At 46.3% G+C, this 12,767-nt stretch overlaps 1 protein-coding gene across 2 annotated transcripts; it reads right to left on the bottom strand.

The window, feature by feature from the left end:
• Positions 1–3,801: 3,801 nt before the first annotated feature.
• klhl11 (kelch like family member 11) lies at positions 3,802–12,463 on the bottom strand. 2 transcript variants are annotated; one of them, XM_033034997.1, is made up of 3 exons: positions 12,023–12,463; positions 8,215–9,663; positions 3,802–5,335 (listed from the first exon to the last, which is right to left on the bottom strand). In XM_033034997.1, the coding sequence occupies exons 1-3, from the start codon at positions 12,421–12,423 to the stop codon at positions 5,299–5,301; spliced, it is 1,887 nt and encodes a 628-aa protein (XP_032890888.1). In that variant the 5' UTR covers positions 12,424–12,463; the 3' UTR covers positions 3,802–5,298. The 2 variants fall into 2 exon arrangements, with proteins under 2 accessions (XP_032890888.1, XP_032890887.1); XM_033034996.1 differs by having other exon boundaries at positions 3,802–9,663; positions 12,023–12,444.
• Positions 12,464–12,767: the final 304 nt, after the last annotated feature.

Genomic DNA, 12,767 nt, shown 5'->3' with positions numbered 1-12,767 from the left:
TCTCCCTGTGACCGCGTGGGATTCCTCAAGGTGCTCAGGTTTCCTCCCTCATTCCCAAAATCATGCCGGTTTGTAGATTAAATTGACCTCTGTAAATCAAATTGCCCCATAGTGTGCAGGGAGTGGATGAGACATCGAACTAGTGTGAACGAGTGATCGGCGGCTGGTGTGGACTCGGTGGGCTGAAGGGCCTGTTGCCTTGTTGCATCTGTAAACTAACCTAGATTGTAAAGTGGATTTATTACAGGAGCACATTGCACAAATACCTACTTGTAAGCCTAAAATCATCTAGTCTGGTCCAGTCAAGAGATAGATATCTTTAACCATAGTTTCCTCCCATAGTTTGTTCCAGTTGAAGAATCTGGAGCTGTAAATATACCACAGGAAGAACCATGTCCAAAGAAGAGTCCTGACCCGAAACATTGCCTATCCATTCTCTTCACAGATATTGCCTGTCCCGCTAGGTTAATCCAGAGATTCAGGAACATTTTCTTTCTGGCTGTTATCAGGCAACACAACCAGAGAGCAGTCCTGAATTATAAATCTACCTCATTGCAAACCCTCAGACTATCCTTGATCGGACTTTACTGGCTTTACTTTGCACTAACCGTCACTCCCTTATCATATATCACGTTATAGGAGTAGAATTCGGCCACTCGGCCCATCGAGTCTACTCCGCCATTCAATCATGGCTGATCTCTGCCACCTAATCCCATTACCCTGCCTTCTCCCCATAACCCTTGGCACCCGTTCTAATCAAGAATTATCTATCTCTGCCTTAAAAATATCCACTGACTTGGCCTCCACAGCCCTCTGTGGCAATGAGTTCCACAGATTAGGATGGGCAGCCACGATGGTGCAGCGGTAGTTGCTGCCTTACAGCGCTAGAGTCCCGGGTTCGATCCCGACTATAGGTGCAGTCTGTACGGAGTTTGTATGTTCCCCCCGTGACCTGCGTGGGTTTTCGCCGGGATCTCTGTTTTCCCCACTCCAAAGATGTACAGGTATGTTGGTTAATTAGCTTGGTGTAAATTGTCCCTAGTATGTGTAGGATAGTGTAAATGTGCCGGGATCGCTGGTCGGCGCGGACTCCGAGGGCCGGAGGGCCTGTTTCCGTGCCGTATCTCTAAACTAAACTAAAATTAACTACCCTCTATTGAAAGAAGTTCCTCCTCACCTCCTTTCTAAAAGGGCGCCCTTTTATTCTGAGGCTGTGTCCTCTGGTCCTAGACTCTCCCACCAGTGGAAACATCCTCTCCACATCCACCCTATCCATGACTTTCATTATTCTGTAAGTTTCAATGAGATCCCCCATCAACCTTCTAAACTCCAGCGAGTATCTATACACTGTAAATGGCTCGATTGTAATTGTGTAGTGACTTTCTGCTGACTGGATAGCATGCAACAAAAGCTTTTTCACTGTATCTTGGTACAGGTAAATTAAAAAACACTTTGTGTTTTGCTGGAAGGATCTAGCAAGTCAAGAAGCATCCGAGGAGGTAAAAGGATAGTCAATGTTTGGGTCGAGATCATGCATCAGGACAGAGTGTAGAGGGAGAATAGCCAGTCAACATATGTGAGAGAGGGGTAAGTGATAGGTATTATCAGATGAGAGGGGGGTAGTGAGCAGATGGAGCTAGATGGGGAAGGGGGAATTCGAGGTATCAGCCTAATTTTAATATTGCTATTCTTGCTGATTGATAACATCAACGTTGTCATTTTGGAAAGTTAAAAATGGAGAAAGTCTAGATGTTACAAAAAACAAATCTTTCTCATTCTGCTGGCTCACCACTTTTTCTTTTACAAAATTTGAAACCCTCTCTAGCTATTGAAATCCCGAAGCCTGATCCTTGGCTGATAGATTTTGAACATTCAGGCAGAGAGAAGTCAGAGCTGCAGTATCTCTGTCTACTCCGCAATAATTTAGTATTAAGGACGGCACGGTACAGTTGCTCCCTCACAGCTCCAGAGACCCGGGTTTGATCCTGACTACGGGTGCTGTCTGTGCGGAGTTTGTACGTTCTCCCCGTGACTTTGTGGGTTTTCTCCGTGATCTTCTGTTTCCTGCCACACTCCAAAGATGTACAGGTCTGTAGGTTAATTGGCTTGGTATAAATGTAAATTGTTCCTAGTGTGTGTAGGATAGTGTTAGTGTGCGGGGATCGCTGGTCGGTGTGGACTCGGTGGGCCGTAGGGCCTGTTTCCGCGCTGTATCTCTAAACTAAATTAAGCATTAGTGTCGGAAGATTTGTCTTCAATCACGGACAAAATTCTGAAATGCCTCAACAAAGGAGAAGTAACTTGTTTTATGCAAATTGCACCCATATTACTCAAATTTGCATCAGGCTTGTAAGAATGACATTATGATGCAGGTAGTACAGCTGTGTTGAGATAGTGATCCAGGTATCACGTTGACCCCGTACTGTATGGCTGGATCATGCACTTTCTCCGTCACTATCATTGTTAGATGAACGATGCACAGTCTCTTGCCCAGACTAGGTGAATCGAGGACCAGAGGACATAGGTTCAAGGTGAAAAGATTTAATAGGAATCTGAGGGGTAACTTTTTCACACAAAGGATGGTGGGTGTATGGAACAAGCTGCCAGAGGAGGTAGTTGAGGCTGGGACTATCCCAATGTTTAAGAAACAGTTAGATAGGTACATGGATTTGGAGGGATATATGGACCAAGCGCAGGCAGGTAGGACTAGTGTAGCTGGGACAAGTTGGCCGGTGTGGGCATGTTGGGCCGAAGGGCCTGTTTCCATGCTGTATCACTCTATGACTAGTGTAGCTGGGACAAGTTGGCCGGTGTGGGCAAGTTGGGCCGAAGGGCCTGTTTCCATGCTGTATCGCTCTATGACTAGTGTAGCTGGGACAAGTTGGCCGGTGTGGACAAGTTGGGCCGAAGGGCCTGTTTCCATGCTGTTTCACTCTATGAACGGGCTACTTTATATTGACCCGGGGCAGGGTAATGCATGTAAGAATAATTCTCTGGATTGGTTTTCAATATTGTGAGGAATTAGGGAAATAAACATGGAACGGTAAACATATAGAGGATTTCCAGCTTGCAGAAAGCGCGGGGGACACTCGTAATTACAATAAAGGAGATCTTGATTATTGCGGGTGTCAGGGGTTACGGGGAGAAGGCAGGAAAATGGGTTAAGAAGGAAAGATAGATCAGCCATGATTGAATGGCGGAGTAGGCTTGATGGGCCGAATGGCCTAATTCTGCGCCTACAGTTTATGAACTTTTGTTCCTAAGACCATTAAAGCTATATTATACGTTTAGCATTACGCTTAAAGCTAAAAGATAATGTATACTTTTGAGGATTAAAATGTCAATAAGCACAACACCATAAGCGGTCACGGTGGCGCAGCAGTAGAGTTGCTGCCTTACAACGAATGCAGCGCCGGAGACCCGGGTTCGATCCCGACTACGGGTGGTGTCTATTCGAAGTTTGTACGTTCTCCCCGAGACCTGCATGGGTTTTCTCCGAGATCTTCGGTTTCCTCTGTAAAAATTGTCCCTAGTGGGTGTAGGATAGTGTTAATGTGCAGGGATCGCTGGTCGGCGCGGACCCGGTGGGCCGAAGGGCCTGTTTCCACGCTGTATCTCTAAACTAAACTAAACATTTGAGAATAAGAGGCTCAAATGATGATTGTATCTGTTCACACGCTTCATATGCAGACCATTTTTCCAGGATGGCCATATAAAACTAAACACTTGTAGCTGAAATGTAATCAACTGCGCGTACGGCCTCAGCTGCAACACATTCAGCGTAGAAGATAGACACACGTCCACAATAAATGTGACTTTTATTGAGAAGCTATTTATTTTATAAAAATGAGTGGATGAGTAACACATTGCAGAGCATGCACATGCATTGTAGACAGGATCTGCGAAGTCCCGACAACCTGGATGTCAATGTTTCAAATGGTGGACTCAGAATGACAACACACACCATTCTGATCATCGATACTCTCTCACAATTCAACATGATCACACCGCTCTCAGCCATCTGCACATATCCATCTCAGAGTGAGCGGAAAAGCTGACTTCATTTTAAACAAAGCTTTTGACAAAAGAGACAAAATAAAATCTCCCATGATGTTGCAGATAAATTTAACAAATTATTTGTCCAAATAAATAGCTCAGGATTTACAGTGGAATTTATCTATTTTCCTCTCACTTGATTGCAAGGGAGAAAAAAGTCTCTGTTGTCTTGGCCAGAGAGAGAAAAATATAAATCAGCAGAGGTGTTCATGTGTGCGTGCATGTACACAGATCACACACGCAGGCACCAACAACGCGTTTATTTAGACATGTAGCTCTGCTTGCTCCAAGAGATTCATTATCAATTCTCAAGGTATTTCGGAAAAAACAAACGCAAGAGCGAGAAATAACCCTGGATGATTTTGGGGATTAAAACATACATATCAGAATCATAAATCCAAAGAAACAAAACATGATGAAAATTGACACCAGTCTGAGGACAAGACCAGTGAAACACAGTTGGGACCACATCCCCACCACATTGTTGGTCCTTGCAATCAGGCTCTGGGTTTAGTCTGGTAACTGTACACACTTCAGAACAACAGAATGGCGAATGGCAGAAGTACATTGACAAATAGGTTACAGCTCACCCATCAATTTAAAGGCCAGTAAAACTGTCCAAACACGAAAACTAATCCAATGACCTATACTAAATGGAGGCACAAGGCAAGCCAAACAGAGGTACGTAATCTATCATTACCACGTGCATGTTAATAGACATATTACTCAGGACACTGAAGCTCCCCTCAATAGTCCAGGACAAGATTGGTAGATCTAACGCCCCAGAGGCAAGGAATGGAGAGGGGAGTAACATGAAAAGGGGAGGGAGAAGATGAAAAGAATGAAATTCTTTAGACATTCAAATTATTTCTTAATGTAATGATGGTTCATCATAAGAGCTGATGTAACACCCGCAGGATACTGGCAATACAGGTGAGAGCCTGTCAAACAAGGCTGTGTAGGAAGGAACTGCAGATGCTGGTTTAAACTGAAAACAGACACTAAATGCTGAAGTAACTCAGCGGGACAGGCAGCATCTCTGGAGAGAAGGAATGGGTGATGTTTTGGGTCAGGGCCCTTCTTTAGACCTGTTAGCAGGCAGCAAGGAGTCATTGTGAAGGAAAGACCACCTGATTGCCACTGGAGTACCGGGGGGAGCAACAGCAGAACATTTCACACTGTGTTTAGTGATCTACATCAAACAAGCAGTGATCATAACTCATGTGAAACCATGCTGCTGCTTCACTTACCATCAATTCCAACGCTGCACGCGACAAGTCTAAAAATAAAATGTTTCATCAGCAGAGTATTACAGATGTAAACAGACTCCATTTTAAACTGCACAAAGTGATGACCATTTCAGAAGGTGGATGGATGTAGGGGGAGGAGACACAGAACTTACAGCATGAGCTGAACAAGTCTTACAGCATGAGCTGAACAAGTAGATAACCATGTTAATGTCTCCAGTTCACAAGTACTCAATCACAGGCTACCTCAATGAACAAAACACTTTGAACACATCTTCTTGGCTTGGTGCGCTGATCCATTTGATGTTACAAGTACAAGTTTTTACATGGAGAATTCAACTTATAGCAAGGACAGATAATGAAAGCTGCAGTAGAGAGTGTCACAAGTCAAAGTATAATGAAGACATATAGTTTCAGCCATTACCCAGGAACCGATGGGACCATCATTCTAACCTGGGCTGTGTAATACCAAGTGGCTAAAGGCAAGTTAATGATAATGATAGCTATTGTGCAATCCTACTTCATACAGGGCACATACTCTAACCAGGTCCAGTGAATAAATGTACGCAAGGTTCCTGTTTGATTTTAAATGTTAACAGGAACAGGAATGGTAGTAACATGGAACCTGGATGCTTGGTGTATTTGTGAGTCAACTGAGCCCACTAAGTGGGAGGTTGCATTATACTTAGGTCACAGACAATAAGATAACGAAAAGTCAAATACTCTAGCAAAAAGACAACTATTCAGTTTTGGAAAGCACGCCTGAGCAAACAATAGGGTAGTAAAAACAAAAACAAATTAATGAGTTTATAACTGATGCATTAGTGATAAAATGCAAGTATACAGACATTACGGCAATCTGCAGTGCATGTGTTCCTCACGAAAATAAAATAGCCTGGTGAGGCAGGGTGGTGAAGGAACTGACCCAAATAGCAACAGCACAACCATATCCTCTTGCATATTAAACCCTCTCTACCAAGGCATCTTACAAATTATTTTAAACCTCAAATTTTATTCTAAATACAAGGCAACTTCTGATACAGAAATTAGGACGCCCTATTTAAAATGACGTCCTTACCTCCTCTGGGCATAGTTTCTTAGAGAAATCCATCTATACTTGGAAAATACATCTTAGAACTCAGTGTTCAACAAGTTAATACATGCATATATATATTTCAGCTTAAAGGGACAGGCCCACAGCAGGCATTACTACAATGCACGTTGTGATGTAACGGAGTTATTTGATGCTTTTGTGCTTCACTGTTTCCTGGATTTTCAATTACAATAATAAATTAATGTGGATGCAGTATTGAAGTGGCCTGCACAAAGTGCACTTGATCCACATATAAACTAAGAGGTATAGGTTTTCACTACTAAAACTCATGAGCTCAGAGATGTGCACAGAATCAAGGAGATTATATGATATTCAATAAAATAACAACAAAGCTCACAAGGGCTATGCATCAAACTAAGCTCACCTTGAGGCTGGGACTGTGGGGAATGGGGAGCAGAGAAACAGAAAAGGTGGGCAACACCAGCTCCAGAGAGTAACAACAGAAATATTAACTTGCAACTGCACCATCACATACTATGTGTGTACAAAAGAACTGCAGATGCTGGTTTAAATCGAAGGTAGACACAAAGTGCTGGAGTAACTCAGCGGGACAGGCACCATGTCTGGAGAGAAGGCATGGGTGACGTTTCGGGTCGAGACCCTTCTTCAGACTGAAGAACGTCACCTATTCGTTCTCTCCAGAGATGTTGCCCGTCCCGCTGAGTTACTCCAGCATTTTGTGTCTACCTTCATCAAATACTCTGCTGAAACTGTTGAACCTTTCTCCACCCAGACCACATAGACCAAGTGTTGCCCATCTGATCTGCCAAGCACTGGATTTTTTTGATTGGTGATTGATACTTCAATCGATTGATATGATAGAATGGGATTTGACTTCAAACAACGCGGGAAATGCAACCAGTGCTGGAATGTTAAGTATGAGGTTGACCATGTTAGTCACCATGTGCTCTGACCCTCTTAAAGTGCTTATTATAGTAACCAAAGTGAATGGTCACAGCTGGAAAACCCAGACCAAACTGTCTCTTAGATCAGTTGTGCCACTTTAATCGGGTATAAAGCCAACAATATGACTCCTGATGTTCACCCTGTGTTCTGGATCACTGCATGCCTTGGCTCCGGATGTGCATATACGCACCCTTGAGAATGCCGTAACAAACCTTCCACCACTTCTGTTTGAGCATTCAAGCAAAGCTGCCGCACATCCACATGAAGTAGAACAAATAGGTGCGGCCATGATCACAATATTGCACAACAGAAGGAATTTTCAAGACTCAATAGGATAGCCGCCCCCATCTGCTGTCACCTTAAAGAATGCCGCTTAAAAATTACAAAACATATTTGCATGTTTAAATAAAATGGGTATTTTGTGACAAGTAAAAATGTGTACAAATACTGGTAGAAGCAGGGTTGGAGTGAGTAAATTAACATGAATGACTTGAAGGCAAAGCTTTTTTTTAAGAAATAGCATACTGCCAAAATAGTTTGACTCTATTCTACCATATAGTCCCCACATTCAGCTGCATTTAACATTAGTACGGGCAGAGTTTACGCTGCGACAGGTCGGGAATTATTGGTTACCTATGATCTTCATTAAATTTCACGTCCTTTACACGTGGCAGTGGCGTCAGACTTTGTTGGGAATTTTTTAGTATCTGCACCCACCACCCAGTAACAGCTCCAGCCGCCAGATGTGATTCACATCAGCATTCGACTTGCGGCTGCAGCTGTCGCCTCAGAAACAGCGAGCGCCGATGCAGCCGCTGCATCTGCTGCAGCCTCTCCTGCTGCCTGGCCAGGTTCTGTGGCATTGGGTACCTCTGGGCGCCGTACAGGTACCTGTAAGGGATCCTGACGTGGCAGGCGGATGCCCGGCACCGTGGCTGAGGCATGGGGGGCAGCAGCATCCAGCGTTTCCGCTCGGCGCAGTAGCGGTACGCCTCCTTGCGGTACTGCTTGTCCATGTCGTCGCTGTTCTTCCAGCCGCCGATGATGAAGACGTCGTCGCGGAAGTAACAGATGGCTGCGCCTTCGATACTCAGCACCTCCGGCGGCAAGCTCTCCAGGATCTCATCGGCCGCCACGCTGGAGATTTTATTCTTCGCCTCGTTGTCTGTCACAGCGTAGCACTTGGGGCAGCACGAAGCCGTGTGGTAAAAGTTTGTGGTAGCAACGGCCATCTGGAAGGCACAGTAATTATCAAGCAAGGGTAGAGACTCCACATCCTGCCACTGCCTCGTGTCTGTGTCATACTTTGCATTCACCGTCTCCAGCCCGTCCTCATTGTCCGTGTCCACAGGAGTGCGAGCAGTAACGTACACAAAACGGTCTTCCACACTGATGGCTTTAACGTCTCGCAGTATTTTGGGGGCCGACTCCAAGTGGTGCCATCTGTCTTGTTCAGGATCATATACATCAACGTCCTTGAATCCCGGGCTGAAGTTCCCGTGGCCCCCAATGCTGTACAGGTTTTCCTTCACTGCTGTCAAGCCAAAGGAATGCTTCCTGGTGATCAGATTGCTGACCTGCTCCCAGCTGTTTCTGTTTGGACTGTACCTCTCCACAGTCTTGGCAAACCCGGGCTCCATGGAGCCAGCCACATAGATGTGTGACTCTGTGATGGCTGTGGCGTGACCATCTAGGTGGTTGTGAATGTGAGGAAGATTCACCCATCGATCTTCGTTGACGAAATATCCTACACATTCGCTCAGGTAATCTCCACCCTCTGACACGCCACCTATTACCATGATGATGTCCATGTTCTGCCCAAAGCGGGGCTGGAATGAGACGATGTGCGATGCCCAGTGGTCCAGGTTGGCAGGCTGCAGGTTCTCTGATCTCAGTGCGTGACCTTCCACCGCTTCTGAAACCAGTCGCAGACAGTTGGCGTTATCAGCCACCAGTCGCTCAGTTTTAATGATGCGGGTGAGGAAAGTGGGCTTCATCTGGGGCAGTCGCAAGAGTTGAAACAACTCCTCAAAGTGCTTCTCCCTTTCCTCTGGGTTTCGGTGCACCCACTTCAGCACCGCTTCAAACAGAACTTCCTCCGAATCCACTGTGATTTCAGGGTCCGACAGCCAGTCCCTGACCAGATGGAAAGGCAGAGTGTAGAACTCATCGTCCTGCACCACATTTGAGAAGTCCCTGCGAATCATGTCAGCTGCTTTCAATGCCAGTTGGTCCAGGGAGTACATGTGCGCCAAGCTGTGAACTGCCACACAGTTGGTAAGATTCAGCTTCTTCTTCAGAAACTCCCCACAGAATTCTTTCAACTGAAGCAAGAGGAACCTGCAACAAAGAATTACCACTTTTGGGAAATCATGTAAATATCAAGAATGGATACACACCTGAAGGCAAATGGATTATGTGCTATCTAGATTTCAATTACCAGGGTAAATTGAAAGGTTAAAACTTTTCACAAGACACTTCAGACAACAGCAGTAGAGCTGCTGCCTTACAGCGCTTGCAGCGCCGGAAACTCGGGTTTGATCCTGACTATTGGTGCTGTCTGTACGGAGTTTGTACGTTCTCCCCGTGGGTTTTCTACGAGATCTTCGGTTTCTTCCCATACTCCTAAGATGTACAGGTAGGTAGGTTAATCGGCTTGGTGTATGTGTAAATTGTCCCTAGTGTGTGTAGGACAGTGTTAATGTGCGGGGATCGCTGGTCGGTGTGAATTCGGTGGGCCAAAGGGCCTGTTTCTGCGTTGTATTTCTAAACTAAACTAAAAATCAAATGTTACTGGAGGTTTCTGTGGCGTTACATATGGTGGCCTATCGGTATGCTTAATGGTTTGGCTTTGAATGGATAAGGCAGTCATGGTTTGGACTAGTATTTAATTCTGACAATGAGTTTATAAGTTGGGAGTAGAATTTATTGCTATACAGATATGCAAAAATGTCACACATACTTAAATTTAAGTTTGAAAGTTTATTATTGTCATGTGTAGGGAGATACGGTGAAAAATGTCCGATCCGGTCAAATCATGCCATACGTTACCATCCAACTGTGCACAGGGGAGCGGATGATAGTTTATCTCGCTTCTATCAAGTCTCAAAACATATTGAATAGGTAAGGTCCCCCGATGAAATAAACCCCCCCCCCCCCCCACATCCAATGTGGAAAGAATCCCTCCATTCCCCCTCCCCATGCACTACACAGCTATAAGTGCACTCTGCATCTTCCCCTTTGCTCTGTCTATTGACCTCGAGTTTGAAATACACATCTTTCAGTTTAAGACTATATTTTTAAGAACTTTTAAATTTGAAGGCTGGTGCCGGAAACGTGGCGACGTTTGTGGACTGCCTCGGTGTAATCTACCATTCTTACATTCTTGAACATGGACATGACGTGCTGTTGTACAGTAAAATTTTACTGAATTGTAAGCAGAAAACAAATTTTACTGTGCCAATGCAAGTAAGAATAAAGTCTGAATAGGGTCCCGACCAGAAACGTCACCTATTCCTTCTCTCCAGAGATGTTGCCTGTCCCGATGAGTTACTCAGCATTTTGTGTCTATCTTAAGAACTATTGTAGACACAAAATGCTGGAGTAACTCAGCGGGTCAGGCAGCATTTCTGGAGAGAAGGAATGGGTGACGTTTCTGGTCGAGACCCTTTTTCAGACTTAATTGTATATATGTCTTGAGTGACATATTCATTTCACTTGCACTTTATGTGCAATGTGACGAATAAACCCGTATTGTATTGTATTGTATTGTACTGTGTATATGCATGGTGTTGGTGTGGTCTATTTGGACAGTATAAAAAAACAAAGCATTATTCTGTATCTCGGTACTTGACAATAATAAACCTAAACCATCTTAAGGGGTTGGACAGGCTAGATGCAGGAAGATTATTCCCGATGTTGGGGAAGTCCAGAACAAAGGGTCACAGTTTAAGGATAAAGGGGAAATCTTTTAAGACCGAGATGAAAAAAACATTTTTCACACAGAGAGTGGTGAATCTCTGGAATTCTCTGCCACAGAAGGTGGTTGAGGCCACAGTTCATTGGCTATATTTAAGAGGGAGTTAGATGTGGCCCTTGTGTCTAAAGGGATCAGGGGGTATGGAGAGAAGGCAGGGATGGGATACTGAGTTGGATGATCAGCCATGATCATATTGAATGGCGGTGCAGGCTCGAAGGGCCGAATGGCCTCTACTCCTGCACCTATTTTCTATGTTTCTATGCATCCCTGGAGAGAGAGAAGAGGGTGACCTTTCGGGTCGAGACCCTTCCTCACCGAGAAGATAGGGTTGTCAAGCATCGAAGCAGGATCTTGAGCGGTTGGGCAGACGGGCTGAGGAATGGTTGATGGAATTTAATACCAAAAACTGCTGGGGGTTTTTTACTGCCTCTCAGCACAGGACAGTAATAAACCAATATTGATACTCCTGCACCTATTTTCTATAGTGGGGAAAATGCCTCAATTCCTCCTGTTCAAGGGGTAGAGTCGCGTCTCCACGGGAGATGGTGGAGGCCCTCACCTCTACCCGCCCACAGGCCGGACCCCGGGCCCTCACCTGTCCCCGCCCCTCGGGCCCCAGGCCGCCGCCCGGACCCACTGCTGCCTCTCGGGCCTTGACCGCCGGCCCAGGCAGGGATGGGCCTCCCCGTAGGTCGGGCCTAGCCGCCGCCTCACGCTCACCTGTCGGCCAGCTCGAGTACCTCATGCACGGTGCCGGTGCAGACGCGGATGGCGCCGGTGTACATGTACTGCAGCACAGCCTCCACCGTGTCGGCCTCGGGCCCGGGCTCCGTGCTCCACTTGCGCATCTCCACCCGCTCCGAGCGCGACTCCTCGAAGTTGCCGCCGAGCAGCGGCTCGAAGTAGTCGGTGGCGGCGGACAGCACCGAGCGGTGGGCGCGGAACTCGCGGCCTCCCACCGCCAGCGTCAGGTCGCAGAACAGGCCGCGCTTCCTCTGCTCGTTCTGGCGGCGGGACAGCTCCGAGCAGTGGCTCTTGCAGTCGAAGTGCTCGGACTCGCCGTCTCCCCCGTCCCCGTCGCCGGCATCGCCGCCGTCCGAGCCCGAGCCCGACGCCGCCATGGCCGCCTCGCCTCGCCCTCCCGCGTCTGCTTCCCCCTCTCCCCCCCCCCCCCCTGAGCCTTCTTCACACACAAGACACACAGACGGCTATGGGTGTGGGAAGGAACTGCAGATGCTGGTTTTGTTTACACCGAAGATAAGACACAAAGTGCTGGAGTAACTCAGCAGGTCGGGCAGCATCTTTCCCCAAGGGGGAAGTCTTTTAGGACCGAGATGAGGAAAACATTTTTCACACAGAGAGTGGTGAATCTGTGGAACTCTGCCGCAGAAGGTAGTTGAGGCCACAGTTCATTGGCTATATTTAAGAGGGAGTTAGATGTGGCCCTTGTGGCTAAAGGGATCAG

This window comes from Amblyraja radiata, chromosome 16, assembly GCF_010909765.2.
Source record: "Amblyraja radiata isolate CabotCenter1 chromosome 16, sAmbRad1.1.pri, whole genome shotgun sequence".
NCBI lineage: Eukaryota > Metazoa > Chordata > Chondrichthyes > Rajiformes > Rajidae > Amblyraja > Amblyraja radiata.
This window is presented reverse-complemented; position numbering and strand designations above follow the sequence as displayed.